Source organism: Saprolegnia diclina (assembly GCF_000281045.1).
Source record: "Saprolegnia diclina VS20 unplaced genomic scaffold supercont1.22, whole genome shotgun sequence".
NCBI lineage: Eukaryota > Oomycota > Saprolegniomycetes > Saprolegniales > Saprolegniaceae > Saprolegnia > Saprolegnia diclina.
In genome coordinates this window covers 108,813-130,282 of record NW_008246089.1, presented here as the reverse complement: position 1 = coordinate 130,282, position 21,470 = coordinate 108,813, and the positions used below count along the sequence as shown (strand labels likewise).

The window sequence follows — 21,470 nt, the reverse complement described above, 5'->3', positions numbered from 1 at the left end:
CGGCCCAGTCGAGTACAATGTACCTTGGCCCAACCATCTCGAGCTTCAATGAAGCCTTGTCGCGTGATGCCCAGACCGCTGCAGATAGAGTGGCGTGGTGCATTGACATGACCTTGCACTACCATCAATGTGGTGGTGGGGCCAGTTGCCTTTCTACGAGACGACGAAACGTCGTCAGTAACCGTGCTTCGTGTTGTTACGGATCTTGGCAGCATGGACGCGGGCAGCGACGACGGCGCCTCGCCGTCGGTCGTCACGGCGGTGCGCGTCCGGCCCATGTCGGACGACGAGCGCAAGGCCGGCTGTCGACTCATTGTTGCGATGGACGGCAACGCGACGATCGTGACTGACCCCGCGGGACTGCATGCGCGGGGGGCGCCCGCATCGCCGGCCCACGCCACGAAGCTCTGGAAGCAGTCGTTTACGTACGACAAGAGCTACTGGTCGTACGCCCCGTCGGACCCGACGTACGCGAGCCAAGCGCGGCTGTACGAAGACTTGGGGACGCACGTGCTCCAGGATGCGTGGCGCGGCTTCAACTGCTCGCTCTTTGCCTACGGCCAAACCGGCGCGGGCAAGTCGTTTAGCATGATGGGCAAAGCCAAAGGCAACAACAACCACTCGCACCAGCACGCGATCTCGTCGGCCCACGACGGCTTGATCCCGCGGCTCTGCCATGGCCTCTTTGAGAAAATCAACGCGGTCCCCGACGACGCGCGGTCCTACTTGGTCAAGATGAGCTACGTCGAGATCTACAACGAGCGCGTCTACGACCTCCTCAACCGCTCCGACAAGGTCGGGAGCTTCGTTGGCGATAAAACCTCAGGGCAATGTAGGATGCGCTCAAGGTGCGCGAGCACCCTGACCGAGGCGCGTACGTCGAGCACGTGAGCAACCACGTGGTGACGAGCTACCACGACATCGAGTACCTCCTTGGCGAAGGCGCCAAGACGCGGCGCGTCGCGGCCACCGAAATGAACCAAGTGTCGTCGCGGTCGCATGCGATTCTAACGCTCTCACTGCGGCGCGAACTCAAGGACGGACAGCGCGTCTCCAAGATGTGCATGGTCGACTTGGCGGGGAGTGAGCGCACCGAGCTCGCGCAAGGCACGCGGCTGCGCGAGGCAGCGTACATCAACAAGTCGCTCTCCGCGCTCGGCGACGTCATCCACGCCTTGGCGACCAACGTGCAGACGCCGTACGACGCACTGATCCTGTCCCATGACGGTCTTGACAATGCCGCGTAGGGGCACGTCTTTTGTGCAATTCCGCAACTCGATTCTGACACGGCTGCTCAAAGACAGTCTCTGCGGCCAGTCCAAGCTCGTCATGCTCGCGGCCATTAGCCCATGCTGTATTCACTACGACGAGACCGTGAGCACCCTCAAGTACCTCGAGCGGGTCAAGGTCGCTTTGGCCCATTCGTCGCCGCCGCTGGTACACGAGTCTTGCAGACGATGTATGCAAACTCGATCGTTATTAGATGGAGCTCACGCCGTGCGAGACCGAGGCGAGCGTGAGCACCCAGCTGCGCCTCGAGATTCTCGCTCTGCGAGGCCAACTGCGCGTCGCGCAGCAGCAGCCGCACCGGTGTCGCGTCGAAGACAGCCTCGGTGACGAGTCGTGCGACGACGATGCCGCGACCGAGCCAGAGACCACGGGGTGCCACCACCTCGGTGTGGCCCATCTCGTCAACTTGAACCAAGTAACGAGCGCTACATGACAACGTGTACACGCGACCACTGTTTAGGACCCGACGTTTACAGAAACCAAATTCTACTGCATTGAAGAAGGCGTCACGACGGTCGGGCGACCAGGCGAAAGCGACGTGGTGCCCGACATTGTCTTGGACGGTCCGGACATTTTGCCGCTGCACTGCGTCTTCCACTGCAACGAAGACGGCGATGTGAGCGTCCGGCCGGCGCTCCACGCGTCCATTTACCTCAACGGCAGCGATCTCAGCCAGACGTTGGACGCGTGCCACGTCCCCAACGGATCCCGCCTGACGCTTGGTGCCCACCACGTCTTTCGGTTTGACCTGCCGCACATTGCCTTACCCATTTCGAGTCGCGTCGATTGGAGCTTTGCCCATAACGAGCTCCTCGAGACGCTTTTGCCCCAGCGCAGCACGACACTACCAAGAGTTGTCTGCGATGAGAAGAGCACTCAAGTTGAGGTCGTCGCCACGTCCTCAAGTTTGCGCGTCGATGCCGCCTCTCAGTGTCTGGCGTTCGATCGTGCAAGCAGCGGCGCTCACACGTCGCCACTCACATCGGATGACGTCAGTGTGCAGTGTGATTTGGGATTACCGGCACCACCCGACATCCCAGTAACCACCGCAAGTGGTATGTTTGACAGGCGCGAAAAGAGCTGAGCGGTGTGTGTGGTGTAGCGCGTCACGACGTCGGCATTTACTGCTGCCTACCGTCGTCACCCCATGACATTATGGACGCATGTCACCAAACCGAGCCACCGAGTGTGCGTGACGCAGCGATGCAAGTGGCGACGTCTCTTTTGAGTGCGTCGACGCAAACGGTCGATTACGACACAAGTATCAAGTTTAGCGAAAATGTACAACTTGTCGGATGGATTCTATTCGAATTCAAATGCGTGTCGTAGGACAAGCTCGGTCTCGAACGCCGAATTGCCAAGCTCAAACTCGAGCTCAAGAAGAAGGAGCGGCAGCTCAAGGCGACGCCAGCGTTGAGCAACCAAATGACGACGCTACCCGTCCTCGAACCCGAAGCGTTACCGCTGCCGATACCGCCACCGTACGACGCAACATTTGACGAAAGCCTCTGGCGGTTGCGCGACCACTTGGCGTCGCTCCTCGACTTTGCGCCGGCGACGGTACATCGTCTACGATTGTTTAAAACGCTGCTGCATTCTCATGCCTAGAGCGAATGCCCCACGCAAGACGACCCGGCGTGGCGCCACGCCGTGCTCGTGGACCTCGAAACCCTCGTCGAGGCCGTCCCCAAGCCGAGACTGGACGCGCCGATGAATGCTAGCCTCGCGCGCATTCGCAAGCAGCTGGCCGCAAACCTTGAGCTAACCCTTCCCCCGGTTCACTTCACACAGAGGCTCCGACACTCATTGCGCGTAGGCGACGGAGGATCTGGATAGCGACCCGGTGTGGCGAACGCAGGTGCTGAGTGACATTGAAGCCATGGTGCTTGCCCCGCCGCTGCCCGTCACGATCGTGCTGCCACCGTGGCCATCGAGCCAAGCGTCGTACGCGCATCTTCTCGAGAGCTATGTGCACGCGAGCCAGCACGAGCTCTCGCAGCTTTCGCAAGCGTCAACGATGCACTTGGGGTCGTACGCCAAGGCGATTGCGTCGCTCGAAGCCAAGTTCACGTCGCTCTGCGTCGCGCTCAACACCAAGTGCCACCAAGAGCAAGTGTACTTTCAATCTCAATTTCAAAGTACGAGCCTCGAGCTCGCGCGCCACGTCGAGTCCAAGCAACGTCAGCTCCAGTCCGCATCGGTGGTCGCGGCGCAGCTCCTCGAGCAGCTCCAGAGCTCGCTTCAAGCGCAGATGGACGCTGCGACGTCGCAATACCAGGCACAGCACGAAGCGTGGATGCAGGAGCTCCAAAGCTTCACAAAGGAGCACTTTGACGCGATGGCGACGTGCGGCGCCGAGGCCGCGTTCGCCGACGAGCAAGCGCGCATGCAAGTGGCCGAGTGGGACACCAAGTGCCACCACCTCGTGGCCGAGACCGACGCCGTGCTCTCCGAGACGCGCGCGATGCACGCCAAGGAGCTCCGATCGCTGCGCGAGAAGGCGGCCATCGAGCTTTGGAGTCTCGAGACGCGCCGCATGCGCGACGAAGAAGAATGCATGCATGCGACCGAGGCGATGCTGCGGGCGTTTGAGGCGACGATGGCCACCCGCGCGCGCGAGCAAGCCGAGTGGGAGACGCAAAAGCAAGACGACCTCGCGGCGCTCCAGGCCGAGCATGCGACCGCCATGAGCTATCTCGAGGCGCAACACAGTAGCATGTACAGCATAGCACGCGAGGCCCGTGAGCTCTACGGGATGGCGGACGAAGATGCGCGCGTGCGCTGGCTGGCGACCGCCGCGCAGCTCGACGGCGCGATCGAGGTAGCGAAGGCGGTCCACGCCACCGCATTGGTCGACGCCAAGTCCAGGGCGGCCAAGCAGCACAGCATCCATTGCCAAAAGCTCGCCGAGGCCGCCGCGCACTTTGACGCGCGGTTGGCGGCGCTCGACGCAACAGCCGTCGACGACTCGGTGGCGCACGCGCGCTTCATGAAGTCGCTCCGGTCGCGGCAGATGGCCGAGGAGGCGCAACTCGCGACCACGGTGCACACATCGCGGTCGCTTCTCGCCGAGCAGCGCAGCCAGCTCGTTTGGAACGCCAAGGAGGTGCGGGATGCGCATGCGTCGCTGCACGCCGAGCACCAGCACCGCCTCGACGAGATGACGCGCTGCCATGCCAACATTGTGCGGGACCTCGACGCTGCATTTCAAATGCAAGAAGCCACGCGCGCCGACGAGCTCCAAGCGCGATCTCGGCAGTACGAGGCAGAGCTGGCCGCGCGCGTGGAGCTCATGCGCGAGGGCCAAGCCGGCGCGAGCATGCAGGTGGAAGATGCGATCGCGACGCATGTGCGCGTTTTGGAGTCGATCGAAGCCGAGTGGAAGAGGTGGGTCGAGGCGCAAGCGAGTGCGCCGGATGACCCCGTCGGCGTCGACGAGCGCCACGCAGCGTATGTCGCGCAGCAAGGCCAGTGCGACGCCGAGATCAGCGCGCTGCGACAGCGCTGCAGCGACGTCGAGCGAGAGGAAGTCGAGCGGCACAAGCAAGTAAACGAAGAACACAAGGCGCGGCTGCTTGCCTTGGCGCAGACGCATGACGAACACCTGAGCCGGTACAGTATGACGTGGCACGACGCCGAGAGCCGAACGATGAACGAGGTCTTCCGGCTGCAAGATCGGTGCAACTCGCAACTGGTGGCGATCGAAGCAGAGCATGCAGCGCAGCGCCGCAAGCTTGAGGACCTCCAAGACGAGCGCCGGCTGCAGCAACAAGTGCAGCTCCGCCACATACAGGCCAACATGGACGAAGTCGCCTTTGCCCACGCAGAGACGCTCCGGGACATTGAAGAGCGCCACGAGCGGCAGCTTCAGGCGCTGCGGGCTGACGCCGCGGTGTCCGAAGAAGCGCGCATGGAGGCATTCGAGGGCCAGCGCCGACGGCACGAGTGGGCGATGCATGAAGCGGAGAACGTCGCACGGGACGAGCACACAAGATGCTTGACGTTGCTCACGGACCTCGCACGCGCGCACCGAGAAACACTTCTGAGTGCGCAGCAGGCACTCAGTGCCCTTGACAACGACCACCGCGAGTGGGTGCGCGCGTTCGAGGTGCAGTGCGCGACCGAAAAAAGCACCGCCGAAGCCACCATGGAGACCCAATGGCAATCGATGCAAGCCAGTTTGAACGCACGCGAGGTCGAGTTCCAAGCGCGCGTCGCACAGCTGCGCCGCGTCGACGACGACGACGACAAGCTCCACGCGGACGAAGTCGCGATGCTGTTGGTCGCGTGGACCGAGCGCCTCACGTGCGTGCACATGGAAACCGAAGACGTCCGGTCGCGCTGCGTCGGCGAGATGCGCGCGCTGGCCACCGCCCATGCCGACGCTATCGAGCTCATCGAGCGCGACCACCAATATCGGGCAGAAGACTTTGCCCGCGCGCGGGCGATGGCAGCACTGCAGCACCAGACGAACCAGTGGACCGGCGATGCCGTCTCGCTCAACCAGCAAGCGTTCTACGACGAAGCGTGCGTGGCGCTGGACCGCAAGTGGGAAGCCGCTGTCGCCGAGCACGACGCCCGCACAAAAGCGTCAGCCATTGCGCACGCGCAAGCGATCGACGTCGCCCGGCTGCAGCACGAAGCCAAGCTCCTCGAAATGCAGCACGTGGTACGGGATTTATCTAACGTCTTTGCGACGGCCCTCGACCGGTACAAGGTGCGGCTGGCCGATCTGCTGGCCGAGACGCGGCTACGCTGTTCGTCCGAAGAGGCCTCGTGGCGGGATGCAGTGCGCGACGAACGGTCGGCAACGCTGCACGCCGAGCTGCGTGCGCTCAAGCAGGCCGAAGCGGCCGCTGCGGAAGCGCACGTCGCCAGTATGCACGCGGCGCAGGCGCAGTGGAGCACCCAGATCCGAAAACTGGAGATGGAAGTCGAAGACGTCGCGAGCTACCATGAGCGGCTATGTGTCAACGCCAAGGCGGCGTTCGATGACGCGATTCGTAGCGTGGAGGCCCGCCAAGCCAGCACGGAGACACAGACGCTCCGCGAGAAGGCGGAGCTCGATTCCATGGCATTGGCCGAAGCCGATGTCATCGCCGAGCTTCAAGCAACGTTGATGGTCGCGTCTACCGCAGCGAGGAGGGCGCGCCAAGCGGAGCTGCAAGCGGCGTACGCAGCGCAGTTGCGCGAGGTCCTGCTCTGGCGACGGCGCAAAGAAGCTCTCGAGGCGACGTATGTGGCCGAGATGGACGACCTCCAGAGTGCGTGCCTGCAACTGCTGCAGACAACCGACGTACCGACGCGGTCGCACATGACGACGGCAAAACGAAAACTCGTGCGATCGCGCGTCGGGTTCACGCTGGCGCGTGCGGTCGACCATCAGGCGAGCAAGGAGCATGAAGCCAACTTGGACGCGATCACGGATCTCGCAGTCGAGTGCCGAAGCAACATGGAAATGGCACTTGAGGACCCAGCCCGTATGTTCTCGTTACAGTCGCTAGAGGAAGTGCTATCAGTTACCTAGGTGCGCTGTTTGACGATTGCTTGGACGACCTCGACGAGCTCGAGGACGAGCCAGCCAAAGTGCACCCAATTCGGCAGCCAGCGACGTTTGTGGACGACGCGAAAGAGGCGACATCCAGCTTGACACATCTCGTGCTTGATCCTAGTGCCTTGCCTGCTCTTTCTTGTGTGCGCCCCGCACTCTCAAGCGACGAAGCCGAGATCCTCCATACTCTGGTGCGCCATTTTGCACTGCTAGCATGGATGGTTGACCATGGATGTACTTGGACAGACACTGCAGGGCAGTCTCATGGAGCGCATGGAGGCCGAGCGCCGGTCGTTCAAACTACGTTGCGACGAGTACAGGTACACATTGTGGTATGGACGTCCAGCGCAACTATCTGAGGTGCGTAGCCGTGGCATGAACAAACTTCAAGCAGCACTGCGGGCGAGTGAAGACATGACAGCCGCGGCGGATGCGAAAGCGAGGAACGACGCCGAGACGATTGCGCTGCTGCAGGAGAAGGTCAAACTGCTCGTCGTGGAGTTACCGCCGTCGCCCACCGCCGCCCCTCTCGTACTGCCAAAGGAGCCAATGGTCGAGTCGAACAGTAGCAGCACGCTGCTAAGAGGCTGGAAAGCATAGCCCGCCTACGGACGTTTTGGTTTGTCATATCCGTCTTTATGACCAGTCTTGTGGTGTCGTCGTCTCTACCATGGGCAATATTTTGCTTGACAAGATCGAGGCGACGCGGTGGTACACGCTTTTGCAGCGAGAAGCAACCTCCAGTGACGAGTGGCTCTGTGTTCTCGATATTTCAGAAGTGAAGTCTCTCGGACGATATACCGGGTATTGTGTACTAGTATCACCGTACGCAACAGTCACAGCATTGTCGGTCGCTGGTCCATCGCACGTTCAACTCAAGTGAAATGGTACAAACCTCAGAAAGCGGTCCGCGCTGCTTAGCCACGCTCGAGCAGCCGCTCTCCAGCCAGCCAAGCTCACACTAGTCACTCAAGGTGCCCGTCGTTAACTCCACCATATCTGCAAGCAAGCCACTTTGTGATACCTTACATCCGTCTCAACACGGGAAGAAGGGCATGCTTGTCGAACCACTTCCTTACATCAAATTTTAGGGTCACGCACCCTTGCCCTCACACTCTCCGCACTGTGCTTCCGTCTCGGCCGAAGATGCGCTTCGTTTTTGGGCCGCCAGTCGGACAGGGTGCTACGTGTACCCGCCGGATACACCGGACGACCGGCCAGTGCAGCGACGTTGAGTCATCGTGATCGTTCTCCACGACGCGCAGGGAATTCTTGCACACCAGTTGTACGCCTCGGGACCTCGCAGACCAAGCTCGAGTGCGGTCCACCAGCAAACGATAAACTAGCTATGTATCAACATAATCCATTCGATATTTCGTCTTTGCAGTCATACGTAGTAGATTCGATCACCACACGGCGTTAACTTTGACTTCAGTGCCGCGGGTGGCGGGTTGAGACTCGGAACTAGCGATGAACTACTGCGTTGAGCCCAAGACAATAGTTGGAATATTTATAAGACATTAGGATAGAAGCGCAGACAATGCTTAGAGGTCGACAGTGAAGTACCCGAGAGCCACTGCCACGAGCAGGGGAAGCATCATGATGACACCGTACAAAAACATCTATACACTGCCTGAGTCTCAATGGCCTGTCGGACAACGTCGTATACCTGCACCGAGTAATTGTTTTCGTTCGACACCAGAATGTACGGAAGCCAGCTCCCCAGACCTGTGTGGTGGTTTGCCCAGATCCCGTCGACGCACACATCTGGTCCAAAGTCGGTAACATGAAAGCAGAAGCGGGTTCCTACCGCCGTCCAGGGCCTCGCGTTTGCATAATGGACAGTTGCCGTTGCGGTGTTGAAGCCACGGGTCGATGCATCCTTGATGAAACTCGTGGTCGCACGGCAGCACTTTGAGCCAGACACCGTCGTCAAAGCTCTCGAGGCAAATGGAACACACGTCTTCATCAGCTTTTACCTAAGCGACACGTGCTTAGCATCTCCTTGCCGACAGAAAGTGGTATCGTACATGGTATTGCCGCAGGGGCAAGCGTCGTGCCGCCCGAGTTCGTGCTACGATTCTCCCTGTCGCACGAGCCGACAACCGCACATTGGTTACCTGTTTGCTGGTACCAAGCAACGATCTTGCTCAGCACAAAGCAGAGTGCGCTACGGGTGCGTCAGATGTCGGTAATGAAAACGCGAGTACGGACCTGAGCAGGACAAACATCACTGACGTGGACAACACGTAGAGCACGATGCCTTCAAAAATGCTATGCTGTCGAAACGTCGCCACTCCTAGCATTGGACACTATGTCTTGCACAGATCAGACACATTGTCGTACCTTGCCCGGTGCTGTTGAGTGTCACGAGCGGCGGCAAATTGGCGTCCTGCTGGAGCTGCGCCAAGAGCGCCGCGCCGGTCTGGTATGCGACAAAGACGGACGGAATGACAATGTCGGACGCGTTGCCGTCCGAGATCATGTGCACGCCCCAGACTCTAAGCAAGATGGATCTCGTTCCAAGCACTCGGGGAAGGAGGCGGCCATACTCGTCGTGGACCTTGGGCTTGTCGTCCATGACGACGATCGCGCTCGCGTTCGCCTTTTGCGCCTGCAGCGCCTTGTACGCAAAGTTGCACTTGCCACGCACGACGAGCACGATGCGTCCGGCAACGTCGTTCTCGATGACATCGCCGCACGCGTCGAATGGCCGAGCTGCACAGCAATTCGTCAGGCCATACAGGCGGACGCCGTCGAGCGTCTACCTGACACAATCTCGCCATGAAGCAGCTCGGGAATGTCGTCCGAGATGTTGCGCCCAAAGTGGGCTGGGCTACGAGACGCATGAGTCGACGACGTCGCCACCGGCGCCTACATGTGGCTGGCGATAGTGCAGCATGGCCTATACGAAGGACGGCGCCGGCCATGAGGTCGAGTACCAAGGAGCATGCGCATGTACCGCTCGATGACGAGCGCAGTCAAGGCCATCGCATGGAGCGCTAGCAGCAGCAGCGTCGGCTTCATCGTCGTCGGCCTTCGCTCGTGGAACAGTCGAAAAACGTGCTCGAAAATGGACATGGGCAATACAGACAAGCGATTGGCCAAAAGCTACGTTTCGAAGATCTTTTCCACCAATCAAATGTCGTCTCGACCCGTCTACGCTGCAGCGTCGGCAACGTCAACCTTTTCCGAAGAAACGCAAACTCGAAACCCAGTTTTTGGCGCGTCGAGCCAATCAACGACCTTTCCCAACTTTATGACGAACAACTCCCGAGTCAATCGGCGCGCCACAATGCGCTAGAAACCGGGCCCCTCGAGTCACTTTGCACAAAATAGCTCAATTACGTACGTCTCTATTAGTCACTTTGCCGTAGCTCTAGTAGTCATCTCCATGTAGCATATTGTGCAGTTGAGGACGCGACTATTCGAATGCGCCCAAGATTGAAGTCCCATGGCTCGGCTACACGGCGCTGCGATCTTCGAAAGATTCGATTTGGACAAAGCAAGAGCAGCATGGTGCGTGGCGCGACTGCCGCGATGGCCTCTGACCCATGTGTAGGCAACGACGTCGGCTTTCGCCCGGTCCCGCGCCGCCCTCCGCAAGAAGACCAAGCCCGTCAAGAAGGTAGGTGTCGCTGTTGCATTGTATCCAGCAAACCATTGACATGTAGGCGCTCGATGAGGAGCAAATGGAGGAGATCAAGGAAGCATTTAGCCTCTTTGACACGGACGGGAGCGGCTCGATCGATGCGCGGGAGCTCAAGGCGGCCATGCGGGCGCTGGGCTTCCAGGTCAAGAAGGCCGAGGTGCGCAAGATGATCGCCGACATTGACAAAGACGAGAACGGCACGATCGAGTTTGAAAACTTTGTCGAGATGATGACCAGCCGCATGGTACGCACGTATCGAGGTAGAGATAGAGGCGAATGGGCGAATAGAACTCGCGGGATACGCGGGACGAGGTGATGAAGATCTTCAAGCTCTTTGACGACGACAGCGTACGTGGCGGCAGCCTCATGCAATGGACAACACCGTCGTATGCTTGTAGACGGGCAAAATTTCGTTCAAGAACCTCAAGCGTGTGTGCTCCGAGCTCGGCGAAAACCTCACGGACGAGGAGATGCAGGTAGATGTTCAAATTGGGGGCAGCGACGCATTATTGCCTAGGAAATGATCGATGAAGCCGATCGCGACGGCGACGGTCTCATCAACGAGGTGCGCATATTGGCCTACGGCAGTCCGACACGCAAATGTGTAGGACGAATTCTTTCGCGTCATGAAGAAGCGGTCGGGTAACCCGTTGGACGACCTCGATAGCGACGACGATTAGGGTTTTTCTCTACTAACTATCCCCATGTCTATATATACAGCGCACATAAGCGCACGCCCCTGCTATGATCACAAGGCGAGCCGGCGCCGCACGTTAGAGTCAAAGTCTGGCCCTTCGAGTGGTCTTGATCCGGTTCTGAACTGTAGAAGCTTTGCAGGGATGAACTAGTGCGATTGCGAGGCGGGTAGAAGACGCTTCTCGCGGAGTTGATCGAGGATCGAGCTCACGGCAGAGACCTTGCGGTCGGTGCGGTCTGGCTTGGCGGCGCGAACTTTGGCGAGGATCTCGTCGACGCCGCGCTTGATGAGCCGGAGCTCCTTGGATTCGGTGATGGCTTCGACGACGCTGCTTTGGTGCAACACACTCGCGCGCACCAAGACGGAGCCAGCGCCATCTGTCTGCAGTCCGAACGACGCTTTGTGAACGTCAAAGAGACTCTGCAGTTGGCCTTCGCCGCCTAGGAAAAAGTTGCGGCGCTCGGCGGCCACCGAAGGCAGCCGAGGTCGCCAGAGCTCGATCGAAATGGCTTCATAACGCCCGGGTGTCGTGGGCAAGCATACGCTGCCGTAGCCTTGGACGTAGTGGCGCTCCCAAGCATCTCGACAGAGAAGCTGGAGGGAGAGGCGTACGGTGGGCGGGTGAATGTATTGGCCGTCGTTGAGGGCGGCCAACTTCACAGTCACTTCTAGCGGAAGACTCCAGTGCAGCACGCCCTTCCGGGGCAAACATTGTTGCGTGCAGCCAGACTGCAGCACAAACCGGGCGTCGATCGGGTCCCACGTCTCGGGTGGGCCCACCCACTTGCCGTCCGACTTGTCTAGAAACACCACATATTGCATGTACATGGGACGCCCGAGCAAAAGGCCTTCGTCGTCGCGTGTCAAGAGCGCTGTCGCGACCACGTCGACGTATGAGACGATGCTCGAGCTTGGCACAGCGACACCGGCCATGCCGCAGCGCGTCTCGAACGCCTGCCGCGCGCGGTCGTCGGCGGCCGCTTGGAGCCGGTCGAGCTCGAGCGCCACTTGGAGCTGCGTGTAGCTGTCGTCCGGGTGCAGATTCTGTGCGTTCACGAGCACAAACTCGTAGTGGTTGCCTCTTTTCGACTGCAGCGACGACGGTTCGAGATACACAATGTCGGCAGCGCCTTTGGTGTCCTGCGAAAAGCCAGGACGGCAGACGAGTAGGCGGGCGCGCGGGTAGTAGCGCAGCTCACAGAGCACGTGGTCGTCGAGATCGCGGATCTGCTTGAGTTTCTTCTTGCGCTTGTAGAGGTCGGAAGGAATGTCCAGTGATGCCATGAGGTACATGGTCTTGAAGGCCACTTCGCGCGTCGCGGCGTGGGTCGACGGCGCGTGGCGCTGCAGTGCTATCGCGGCCAGCGCCATATCGCTCAGTGGCTCCTTCGAGGTTGACACGGCCCGCGCTGTCTCCTAAGACAATACATTTCGCTTGAGAGAGTGCAAAGTCGCGGGTACCGTGCTGGGCACATAGTTGTCGCGGTCCGTGTAGCTAAAGAGGACCGCCTCGGCGGTGCGATCGAGGATCTCTTCGTTCGCCTCTTGGCGCTGCGCAATGATGTGTTTGTACTCGACCTAGTCGGACCTCAGCCGTTGATGGCATCTCGCAACGACCTCGAGTGCCGACGCGGCCTTGGCGCTCTGGACGACCACGTCGCCCGTTGCTCGGGTGTTGAAGCGGCAAAACTCGCTACCTATAGCATGAGACACATCCACTTGGGCGAGCGCGGGCGTACGCGGGGCTAAACACCTTTTCTTGCCACTGGAATGAGCGCGTCCACTCGTCCCGGGTCATGCGGCTGGCGTCGCCCTCGGTCACCTACGCCGCTGAGTGATGACCCTCCTCGGTCGAGAGCGCGAGCACCTTGCGCAACGTGACATGCACCACGAGGTGCTCGATCGGGTCGCGCAGGTGGTAGTACCGCGGCAGCGCCATCCTCGTCGCCTCGTCAAAGATACCGACTTGAAGTTGCCACCCTTTTTATTTTTTAAAATTGGCCCATGGCTGCATACAGTGTATCGGAATGTTTGTATGGTGCTCGCTTCATTTTATTTGGCGTGCGCATGGGTCGCCATGGCGTGACGAGGCCCGAGGTCGTGGTTCTCGCCGCCCTTGCCGCCGTGAGCCTCTACGTCTATGGCCTGGCCCATGGCTTGACGCTTCTGCCAGCACTGCTCTCTCTGGGCGTCTTGTTCCGAGGCGGCCGCGCGGCGATACCGCCACCGCCGCCGCCACGCCGGCACAGCCCCGCACCAAGCGACACGACGTCTTCAAGCGACGTGGACAACGAGGACGACGACAATGTGGATGCGATGCCACCAAGCGCGAGCGACGCCATGGACCGCCGGCGGTCGTCGGCCGCGGACGCCGACTGCTTGCACATGCTACGTGTGACGGACGAGGTCGGCTCGGGCAGCGACGTGCACATCGGCATGAACTCGACGGCGCCTGTGCCATTCGAGAACGATCTCTTTGTGGGCCACGTGTACTTTCTCGTCAAGACGGACCCGCCGAATGCGACGTGGCACCACCTCTTTGACAAGCGCAAGCGCATGTTCTGGATCCAAGTGCAAGGTCGCTTCAAGCGGCAGCCGCGCGGCGTCGTGTACCTCGGTGGCGAGCTCCCGGACCGCATCTCGCTCGGCTTCTTTACGCGCAGCCTCGCGAGCGTCATCATGAGCATCATCCAGACGCTCGTCAAGGCCGTGCACTACGCGTTTGGCGACGCAAATGAGCTGCCGCACTGCGTTTTTCCGCTCTATCAATCGGTCGACGAGATGGTCATCACACCGCCTGGCGAGACGCCGCCTGTCCTCGGCCAAGAAGCCTTTGGCGAGTCCAAAGCCGAGCATCTCGGTCGCATGAAGACGCCGTGTGGCACCGAAGTCTACGACCTCGACGCCATTTACACGTTCCACTTCCACACCATGTATGTCGACTTGACGCAGTGGACCATCATCAACCTCCCGGGCATGAAGGACGTGGCGCTAACCACGTTCTTCGAGGGCCACCCGCTGCGCCTTGTGTGCTACGACGTCGTCGCGGCCAAAAATCGCCACGATAAGCACGCCAAAGACTATGTATTCTGCTTCTCGGTTGCCTACACGACGCCGGACGTGCGTCGACACAGCCGCGCGACGCTCCTGCCGTCGGCCACCGCCGTCGACAACAGCGACGACGAGCCACTTCTCGTGGAGCCACCGCCCGCGACCGCGACGGCCATTGTCGGCGTGCCGTACTGGCTCGAGATGGTCGATTTTGCCTTGCGAAAACGCTGTGTCGTGTACCTCGTGGCGGTGGCCGAGACGCTCGCCCTGCAGACAGTGCACTCGGCGGCGTGGCGGCCGTCGGCGCCGACGCCCTTGCATGTCCGATCTCGCCTGGGCCGGTACACGGCGATCGAGCACCAGCGACGCGCCTTGGATGACGCCGCTGCGTCGTCGACGGTCGTCGCGGCACAACCGTTGCTCTGGCCACCGTCCTCGGCGACGCGGCTCGGCGTCCGCATCCGCAACCAACACCGGCAGCACATGGTCTTCCAGCAAGAAACGTTCCGCGCGATTTCCAGCACGTTTCTGCGCCAGGAATTCGTCGTGCTTACGCAAGACGGGCTGCACTTGTACCGCTCGCAGTCCAAATCGCCCGTGCGCAGCATCCCCATCAACGTCGTGGTTGGCGCCACCGCATGTACGTGGTGCCCCGGCCTCGACCACACGTTTGTGGTCCAAACGCTGTATGAAACACTGTATTTTGCAGTCCCGAGTGCCCACGCGGTCGCCGAGTGCCTCAAGCATCTGCACGTGCACAAGCCGCCGACGCCGCCGCCACTGTGCCTCGACGACCTCCAAGCCATGTGGGCCATCCACACCACGTACGCCCAGCCCGACGGCTCGACGCGCTCCGTGCTCAACGCCCGAGCGCTCTTTCCAAGCTGCGAGCCCGACCCGACGAGCGCCATCGAGCGCGTCCTCGAGGCCGCGATCAAGCTCAACATGCTCCTTGACGATAGCATCGTTGTCCGCAAGGACGCGGCGACGCTCGCCGACAAGGTGTCCGACTTTTTGGACGCCGCGTGCGCGCTGCGCAGCGTCGAGCTGCGTCGCTTGGAGCGGTACGAGGACCGGCTGTGCTTTTATCTCAACGTCTACCAAGCACTTCTGTGGCACGCCAAGGTCGCGTTCGGACCGCCCAAGCAGTGGCTGCCGTTCAGTCGACGTGTGTGCTACGCGATCGGGCCGCTCGAGCTGTCGCTGGCCGACATGGAGCACGCAATTCTGCGCGCAAAGTTGCCGCCGTCCGTCTTGGCGCCGCCGTGGCACAAGACGATTGCAGCGAGCATGCGCGCCCTCCAAGCGTCGTACGGCGTCCAGCACCCGGACTTTCGCATCTCGTTTGTGCTGCACGTGCTCGAGCCGCTGGTCACGTTCTTTGACGGCGACTATGTGCACGAGCAGCTCAACGCGGCCATGGGACGCTACCTCCAGGACGCGATTCGCGTCGATGACGAGACGCGCGTCATCACATTGCCCAAGATCTGCGAGTGGCACAAGGTGGATTTCGGCGCCGCCAACAAGGACGGAGTGCACTGCGCGCGGCGGCTACTCGGGTTCCTCGACGGTGATCTCCACAGTCGCCTGCGCCGCCTCGTCGAGGCTGACCCGCCACCGCACATCAAGTATGCATAACGTTCGCAGAGCGCAGTGACCATAAAGCTAGTTTAGTGCAAAGGTCTCGTACACCATTTCGATTCGACTGGCTCGGACGGTGGAGATAGAAGAATGGAAGGCTTTGTTGCTCAGACTACAAGAGGCGGAGTCCTTGGAGCGATCGCGTGCGCGGTCGACGGCGGGACGACAGCGGCGTCTCGATCTTGGACGCCGCCACTTCGCGCGCCAAGTCGTAAAATGCAAAATTGTAGCAGCCGTCGCAAACAGGCTTGGTCTGCAGCGACGGTGGTAAGTCGAGGTAGTTGGAATCATGCACGTGGTACACGCCGAGGTGCTTGAGCGAGCAGAGTCCGCAGACCGGCGTCAAGCACACCGAGCAGTTGTAGAGCCCGATGAGGCGCGTGCTCGGCGCCTCCCATCGCGGCGCCGACCCGCTCACCTCAAAGAAGCTCGAGGACGGTGTCCACTCGCACTGCCAGTGGCAGATGCCGCATTGAGTTGGCGGCGCCACTGGTGTGGGCATCTGCATCAACACGATCTGCTCTTGCTTGGGCCCGTCGGCGCGCGACAGGACGCGGGGCGACGCCAGAATGCGCCGCTTGCTCTGCCAGAGCACGAGCGCCTTTCCGATTTTCATCGGAATCTGGTGGGCCTCGAGGAGCATCTCGACACTGGCGCCGATGGCATTCGTCAAGTTGAAGCGCGCACCGTGCGCGACCAGCAGCTCCATCGCGCGCACGACGACGGCGTCGATTCGAAACTGCGCAGCATCTCTATCGGCAATGTACTGGAGGCAGAGCAAGTGCAGCGGCGTGTTGCCATCGGCATTGACTGCGTTGGGCTGCGCGCCGTACTCGAGCAGGAGCGAGAGCAAGTCGTAGCTGACCGTCATGCTCGCGCTGTCGCAAGCCAAATGCAAGATGCTGTTAGCACCTTCGTACAGCGTATCGAGACGCATGCCGACGTCGAGGAGGACGCGGCACTTGGCCACGTCCACGCACAAATTGTGCTCGAGGGCCGAGAGTCCTTCGTCGTCGGTTGACTCGAGCGTCACGCCCGCCGCCATCAGCAGCTCCATGCACAGCTTCATGGCCCGCGTGTCCACCGGCAGCGGCGACGCCAGCAGCGGGTCTTCGTTGATGGCGCAGAGGAAGAGCGGGCTTCGACCATACACGTCGCGCGCGTTGGTGGAGGCACCGGCCTGCAAAAGGGCGTCGACGCTCGATGGGCACTGGTACAAGCACGCATAATGGAGCGCGCCAAGACCAAACTCGTCGACGACGTTGACGTTGGCGCCAAGACGCGCGAGGAGCCGAACGACCTTGACGTGGTTGCGCACCGCAGCGTAAAAAAGTGGCGTCCACCCGTTGACGTCCTGCTCGTCGAAGTCGGCGCGGCGCGAGGCAAGGAGCTCGATGCTTTTGAGGTTGCCTTGGAGCGCGCACTGGTGCAACGAGCCGGTGGAAAACTGGTACTGCCACCCGCGCGCGCTCGGGTTGGCGTTGGACGCGAGCGCGAGTGCCATCCCAAGCGCATCCAGCGCTTCCTTCTTCGCGCGTTCGTCGCGCGCAATGAACGTAAACGTCTTGCTCGGGTGCACGAGCTCGAAACTTGACGGGATGTAGTCGGTCGACGCCATGAGATCCCGCACATGGAGCAGTTGAAGCGGAAAGAGGTGCTTGACCACGAGCTTGGAGCGCGATTTGCCCTTGTCTTTGGCCTCGGTGACGAGGAGTACGTCATCAAAGAGGACAACGTGCACGACACGGAGCGGGTCAAACCACGCGTAGAGACTGTAGCTAAAGTCGACGACCATCTCGAGCGACGTCTGGAAGACAAGGTCGCGCGTCGACGCGCCAACGTCAAAGTGCGCGGATAGCAGCGGCGAAAACACGAGCCGACTCAGTGTCTCTTGGAGCTGGAGCTGGAGCGTGCGTGCGACCTGCGACTCGAAGACGAGCCGGATCGGCCGGGCTTGGACCTGGATGAGCTCGGCGACTTCCGTCAGCGACACCTTGTCGCTGTGGCGGACACCGATGCAGCCGACCGCCACAAGAACGTCGCCAGGCACAAGCAGATCGGCGTTCGACGTTGGCGGTCGCGGCGTCGTCGTCGTCGTCGTTACGCTGCGGGTCGACTTGGGCGGCAGCGCCGGCGTCGCCTTGATCGTGTGCACAGTGATGTCGCCGTTAGCGCTGACGTCGAGGCGGAGACCGAGATCTCGTTCGTAAAACGTGACTTCATACAGGCCGTCCATGCCAATGAGCGTCCGCTGGAACAGCGAGTTTTTCTCGCGGCGGTGGCTCATGGCCATCTTGTACGCGGAGCAGTGGAACGCGTTCGAGACGGGCGGCAGTTGCATCTCCATGGCCTTGACATCTAGACAAGGGAACAAGAAGCGTAGGAAGAGCCGAATCGAGAGCGCGTCGTACCGTAGCGGACGCCCGTCATACAGAGTCGATGGGCACGAACCGCGTCCAAAAATGACTGCTGTAGAAGACCGACAGAGTATTGCCCAGCTGCTTCGTGTCACGCCCCACCCTCTGCTCTCTACCGCGATTGCCAAGCAATGCAGCAAAGATGGCCATGCTGTTGCGCTGCAGGTCGACGTCGGAGGTGCTCGTAGCCTTGCACCCGATCGCGCATCCGCCGGCGCTTCCATGGGTCTCTTGGTGAAAAGTGACAAAGTGGTCGTCCACGACCCGTGACTGGAACACGGGTCACCGAATGTGGTGGTGACGCTCACCAGCCTCCTACGCAGCTTTTGAGCAAGCTCTAGACCGGTCTTTCGATTCAGACCACGCTGGTTTCTACTACGAGCCTTGTCGTTGTGTGGCACCGATAAAAACACTGTAAAATACAGTGTTCGGAGACAGCGGTTGGCGGCTCGATTCCGTTTCGAAACCCATAGCTTCCGTCGACACGAACATCATGGCGTCGGGCCCGAACGTCTCGCTGTCGCGACTGCGCCTCTTCCTCGCGCCTCACGCGGTGCCGCCGCCGCCGCCCGACGACGAGGCGCCGGGTGCACCGCCGGCGGACGACAGCGTCCGCCCCGAGAGTCCGCGCCGTCAGACCCTCGCGTCGCCGTCGTCCGACTCGGGTATCATTCTACACGTCACGAGGTTGCTCGAGTAAGCTCTTAGTCGCGACGGTCACGGCCCTCAACCCGCTCACAAAGGAGTTCCAGCGCGTCCGGTACCTCCTGCAGGCGTCACTGCCGGGGTACCGCGTGCCCGACGACGACGTGATGATTTGGGACATGCAAAACCCGTCCCTCTCGGCGCAGTATGAGCAAGCGACTGGTGGTTTGCTTGAGCTCGACTCGTGGGTCGCGGTCGAGGACCTCGGGCCGTCGATCGAGCAAGTCTACTCGTACGGCTTCCACGCGCCGTACGAAGCGTCGCATGCGATGAAGCTCACGACCGGCAACATCACCATGGACCAGCCAGGAAAGAAAGGTACATGACGTACGTTGGTCACGTTTGTCCACTCGGCTGTACCCTTAGGCAAGAAGCAATATGTGCTCTGCAAGGTTGCCACCGGACGGTCCATGGTCATTGACGACGAGGCGATGGCCGCGCAGCCGCTGCCACCCGGCTACGACAGCTATTACATTGTGTCCAAGGCGCCGCGCACAACGGGCTATTGCCACGAGTACATTGTGACCAACACGCAGCAGGTGCGACGTTCGAGCCACTCGGACGAGCTCTCAATGACGGTCGACTAGATCTTGCCGCAATACCTCGTGCGCTTTGGCTACCAGTGGATGGATCCCAAGCTGCGCCAGCGACTCTGCGCGCTCTGCGAGCTGCTTCCGGCCGCTGTCGCGTGCCGTTGCTGCGAAGCCGAGCTCTGCGCGGCCTGCGACCACGATACGCACGCCGCCAACAAGCTCATGAGTCGCCATGCGCGCACGCCGTTGTCGATTGACGCCGCGCGACCGACGACGTACGTTGGTCAGAACGCACTTGTGCCGCCCGTGCCCTGTCGTCTGGTATGACTGGCGTGTCTGCGATGTCCCATCTCTGAACGACGAGTTGTAGCACGACACCAAGCACGTCGAGTTTTACTGCCCCGTCTGCGCCGTGCCAGTCTGTGTCAACTGCAAGATGGTTGGCGACCACTCGTGCGGCGAGAAGGGGCTCCACCGCCTCATCAGTATCCCGGACGCATACGAGCAGAGCTTGAAAGAGTCGAGCAAAGTCGACCCGCTCGTCGAGTCGCGCAAGATGCTCATTGGGACGCGGCTTGGCCACATTACCGAGCGCGCCAACGACGTCAAGCGCAACCGCGACGCTGTCGAGAAGCTGCTCCGAAGTACACTCGACGCGGCCCTGACCACGCTAGAAGCCGAGACCAGCGCCAAGCTCCGCGTCCTTCGGTGCGAAGAGCTCGAGCTCTCCCGCCAAGTGCAGCAGATCGCTTGGGCCGACGAGTTCTTAGCCCTCCAGCGGCAGACGCTCCCGCCCGTCGCGTTTCTAAGCGCGTGGCACGAGCACAAGCCGCTGCGCATCGAGCAGCGCGACTTTCCCGTCGCGAACGCGCCGTCGTACGAAAGCGTCAAGCCCGACCTCCAGCTCGTAGGCCGCCTCCGCGTCATCGCTGGCGAGTACCACGAGGACGACGCGTCATCGGTGGAGCTCGTGCCGCCGCACGTCGACGCGCTCGACGTTGGTCTCGTCTTGTCACCGAGAGGCAAAAAGGTCATTGAAGACGTCCGGAAAGACCTGCTGCAACAGCCAATGCGCATCCTCCCTCGTGACGTGGCGCCACCAAAAGCGGGTCACACGATCACGGCCACCCTGCGTGGTATCTCGGTGAACCAGCGAAAGGTCTCGAATCCGCATGTCGTGTCGGCGCGCCATGAGATTTGGACGACCAAGTTGCGCCAGGAAATGGCCCAGCCGCATCTGCCGCCGCCACCGACTAGTACGTGAGGTCGTACGTCACAGTTGCCATTCAAGGGCGAGATGTGCGCGTCTCAACTGGATGCTAACTTGTGCGTAATTCGAGTCTACCTCTTTCGTCTGAATGAATGCACCCGGAAAAGGCAGGCCACCAAGGTGGGGCTGGTCCAGCCCATGGCGATCTCGATACGTCATTGTCCTTGCTGGCCGCCCGAAGATCAGGTGGAACTTTGTCAACTGGGGCTGCCCTTCCTGGAACATTGATCGGGCAATCAATTGCCATGCAGTAGCTTCCTTGCGTGCAGGCGTGGACCGAATCAACTCGTGGGCGTCGTTCAGAAACGGCTGCGTGTTGCCATGCTAATCGCCAAGAAGCTTGAGCATCGTGCGCCGAGGGTGTAATGCCTTGCTTTGGCGAGCCACCACGCGCGTTGGACTCGGGCCTCTCACAATCAAGCTCGACGCCGAATCCGACGTCGCCGACCAGGACATCAAGGTTCATCGTCAAGCCAGTGTTGGTTGAGGATCTTGCCTTTTGACTTTAAGAATAATATCACATACAAATCACAATTGTGGGCAATAAAAATATACAGCAAGCCATTCCTTCAAAGCGAGCCACACACACATGCGAAAAGAGAAAAAAACTAAAAGCCTTCAGCCGACCCTTCTGCAGCATAACTTACTTTGGACGGTGCTGCT

The 21,470-nt window shown here is 60.7% G+C and overlaps 7 protein-coding genes across 9 annotated transcripts; 4 read left to right on the top strand and 3 right to left on the bottom strand.

Annotated features, from left to right (window-relative positions):
• Positions 1 to 195: 195 nt before the first annotated feature.
• SDRG_07562 lies at positions 196 to 7,509 on the top strand. Of its 2 annotated transcripts, none has more exons than XM_008613400.1 (12): positions 196 to 795; positions 837 to 1,198; positions 1,248 to 1,567; positions 1,605 to 1,705; positions 1,751 to 2,345; positions 2,393 to 2,571; positions 2,620 to 2,850; positions 2,899 to 3,066; positions 3,107 to 6,770; positions 6,818 to 7,032; positions 7,088 to 7,161; positions 7,210 to 7,509. In XM_008613400.1, the coding sequence occupies exons 1-12, from the start codon at positions 214 to 216 to the stop codon at positions 7,439 to 7,441; spliced, it is 6,723 nt and encodes a 2,240-aa protein (XP_008611622.1). In that variant the 5' UTR covers positions 196 to 213; the 3' UTR covers positions 7,442 to 7,509. The 2 variants fall into 2 exon arrangements, with proteins under 2 accessions (XP_008611622.1, XP_008611623.1); XM_008613401.1 differs by having other exon boundaries at positions 214 to 795; positions 6,810 to 7,032.
• Positions 7,510 to 8,324: 815 nt separating this feature from the next.
• On the bottom strand, positions 8,325 to 9,925 carry SDRG_07561 (hypothetical protein). The gene is made up of 11 exons (XM_008613399.1): positions 9,804 to 9,925; positions 9,720 to 9,746; positions 9,610 to 9,677; positions 9,394 to 9,559; positions 9,188 to 9,342; positions 9,056 to 9,140; positions 8,962 to 9,011; positions 8,872 to 8,915; positions 8,652 to 8,820; positions 8,511 to 8,608; positions 8,325 to 8,463 (listed from the first exon to the last, which is right to left on the bottom strand). The coding sequence occupies exons 1-11, from the start codon at positions 9,920 to 9,922 to the stop codon at positions 8,386 to 8,388; spliced, it is 1,059 nt and encodes a 352-aa protein (XP_008611621.1). The 5' UTR covers positions 9,923 to 9,925; the 3' UTR covers positions 8,325 to 8,385.
• Positions 9,926 to 10,119: 194 nt separating this feature from the next.
• SDRG_07560 lies at positions 10,120 to 11,233 on the top strand. Of its 2 annotated transcripts, XM_008613397.1 has the most exons (8): positions 10,120 to 10,189; positions 10,242 to 10,360; positions 10,404 to 10,469; positions 10,516 to 10,737; positions 10,782 to 10,841; positions 10,892 to 10,969; positions 11,011 to 11,058; positions 11,102 to 11,233. In XM_008613397.1, exons 2-8 carry the CDS (start codon positions 10,274 to 10,276, stop codon positions 11,171 to 11,173), a joined length of 633 nt encoding a protein of 210 aa, XP_008611619.1. In that variant the 5' UTR covers positions 10,120 to 10,189; positions 10,242 to 10,273; the 3' UTR covers positions 11,174 to 11,233. The 2 variants fall into 2 exon arrangements, with proteins under 2 accessions (XP_008611619.1, XP_008611620.1); XM_008613398.1 differs by having other exon boundaries at positions 10,892 to 11,058.
• On the bottom strand, positions 11,102 to 13,165 carry SDRG_07559 (hypothetical protein). Its single transcript, XM_008613396.1, has 5 exons — positions 13,058 to 13,165; positions 12,930 to 13,012; positions 12,808 to 12,883; positions 12,652 to 12,768; positions 11,102 to 12,606 (listed from the first exon to the last, which is right to left on the bottom strand). Exons 1-5 carry the CDS (start codon positions 13,127 to 13,129, stop codon positions 11,338 to 11,340), a joined length of 1,617 nt encoding a protein of 538 aa, XP_008611618.1. The 5' UTR covers positions 13,130 to 13,165; the 3' UTR covers positions 11,102 to 11,337.
• A 32-nt stretch (positions 13,166 to 13,197) lies between these two features.
• On the top strand, positions 13,198 to 15,935 carry SDRG_07558 (hypothetical protein). Its single transcript, XM_008613395.1, has one exon. The coding sequence runs from the start codon at positions 13,258 to 13,260 to the stop codon at positions 15,877 to 15,879; it is 2,622 nt and encodes an 873-aa protein (XP_008611617.1). The 5' UTR covers positions 13,198 to 13,257; the 3' UTR covers positions 15,880 to 15,935.
• Positions 15,874 to 18,363, bottom strand: SDRG_07557 (hypothetical protein). Its single transcript, XM_008613394.1, has 2 exons — positions 18,294 to 18,363; positions 15,874 to 18,240 (listed from the first exon to the last, which is right to left on the bottom strand). Exons 1-2 carry the CDS (start codon positions 18,310 to 18,312, stop codon positions 15,995 to 15,997), a joined length of 2,265 nt encoding a protein of 754 aa, XP_008611616.1. The 5' UTR covers positions 18,313 to 18,363; the 3' UTR covers positions 15,874 to 15,994.
• Positions 18,364 to 18,432: 69 nt separating this feature from the next.
• On the top strand, positions 18,433 to 21,368 carry SDRG_07556 (hypothetical protein). The gene is made up of 5 exons (XM_008613393.1): positions 18,433 to 18,964; positions 19,008 to 19,322; positions 19,371 to 19,543; positions 19,592 to 19,858; positions 19,908 to 21,368. The coding sequence occupies exons 1-5, from the start codon at positions 18,793 to 18,795 to the stop codon at positions 20,799 to 20,801; spliced, it is 1,821 nt and encodes a 606-aa protein (XP_008611615.1). The 5' UTR covers positions 18,433 to 18,792; the 3' UTR covers positions 20,802 to 21,368.
• Positions 21,369 to 21,470: the final 102 nt, after the last annotated feature.

Coding starts and splice junctions, on each gene's coding strand:
- SDRG_07560 (XM_008613397.1), top strand. CDS start 10,274: ATGCGCCCAAGATTGAAGTCCCATGGCTCGGCTACACGGCGCTGCGAT. Junction 10,738..10,781: donor AGATGATGACCAGCCGCATG/GTACGCACGTAT, acceptor ATGGGCGAATAG/AACTCGCGGGATACGCGGGA. Junction 11,059..11,101: donor GCGACGGTCTCATCAACGAG/GTGCGCATATTG, acceptor GCAAATGTGTAG/GACGAATTCTTTCGCGTCAT.
- SDRG_07561 (XM_008613399.1), bottom strand. CDS start 9,922: ATGTCCATTTTCGAGCACGTTTTTCGACTGTTCCACGAGCGAAGGCCG. Junction 9,141..9,187: donor ACTCAACAGCACCGGGCAAG/GTACGACAATGT, acceptor GTCCAATGCTAG/GAGTGGCGACGTTTCGACAG. Junction 8,609..8,651: donor ACGCGAGGCCCTGGACGGCG/GTAGGAACCCGC, acceptor ACTTTGGACCAG/ATGTGTGCGTCGACGGGATC.
- SDRG_07556 (XM_008613393.1), top strand. CDS start 18,793: ATGGCGTCGGGCCCGAACGTCTCGCTGTCGCGACTGCGCCTCTTCCTC. Junction 18,965..19,007: donor GTCGCCGTCGTCCGACTCGG/GTATCATTCTAC, acceptor GTAAGCTCTTAG/TCGCGACGGTCACGGCCCTC. Junction 19,544..19,591: donor TTGTGACCAACACGCAGCAG/GTGCGACGTTCG, acceptor ACGGTCGACTAG/ATCTTGCCGCAATACCTCGT.
- SDRG_07562 (XM_008613400.1), top strand. CDS start 214: ATGGACGCGGGCAGCGACGACGGCGCCTCGCCGTCGGTCGTCACGGCG. Junction 1,199..1,247: donor GCGACCAACGTGCAGACGCC/GTACGACGCACT, acceptor AATGCCGCGTAG/GGGCACGTCTTTTGTGCAAT. Junction 3,067..3,106: donor TTGAGCTAACCCTTCCCCCG/GTTCACTTCACA, acceptor CATTGCGCGTAG/GCGACGGAGGATCTGGATAG.
- SDRG_07558 (XM_008613395.1), top strand. CDS start 13,258: ATGGGTCGCCATGGCGTGACGAGGCCCGAGGTCGTGGTTCTCGCCGCC.
- SDRG_07559 (XM_008613396.1), bottom strand. CDS start 13,129: ATGGCGCTGCCGCGGTACTACCACCTGCGCGACCCGATCGAGCACCTC. Junction 13,013..13,057: donor TGCATGTCACGTTGCGCAAG/GTGCTCGCGCTC, acceptor TCAGCGGCGTAG/GTGACCGAGGGCGACGCCAG. Junction 12,769..12,807: donor AGGCCGCGTCGGCACTCGAG/GTCGTTGCGAGA, acceptor AGGTCCGACTAG/GTCGAGTACAAACACATCAT.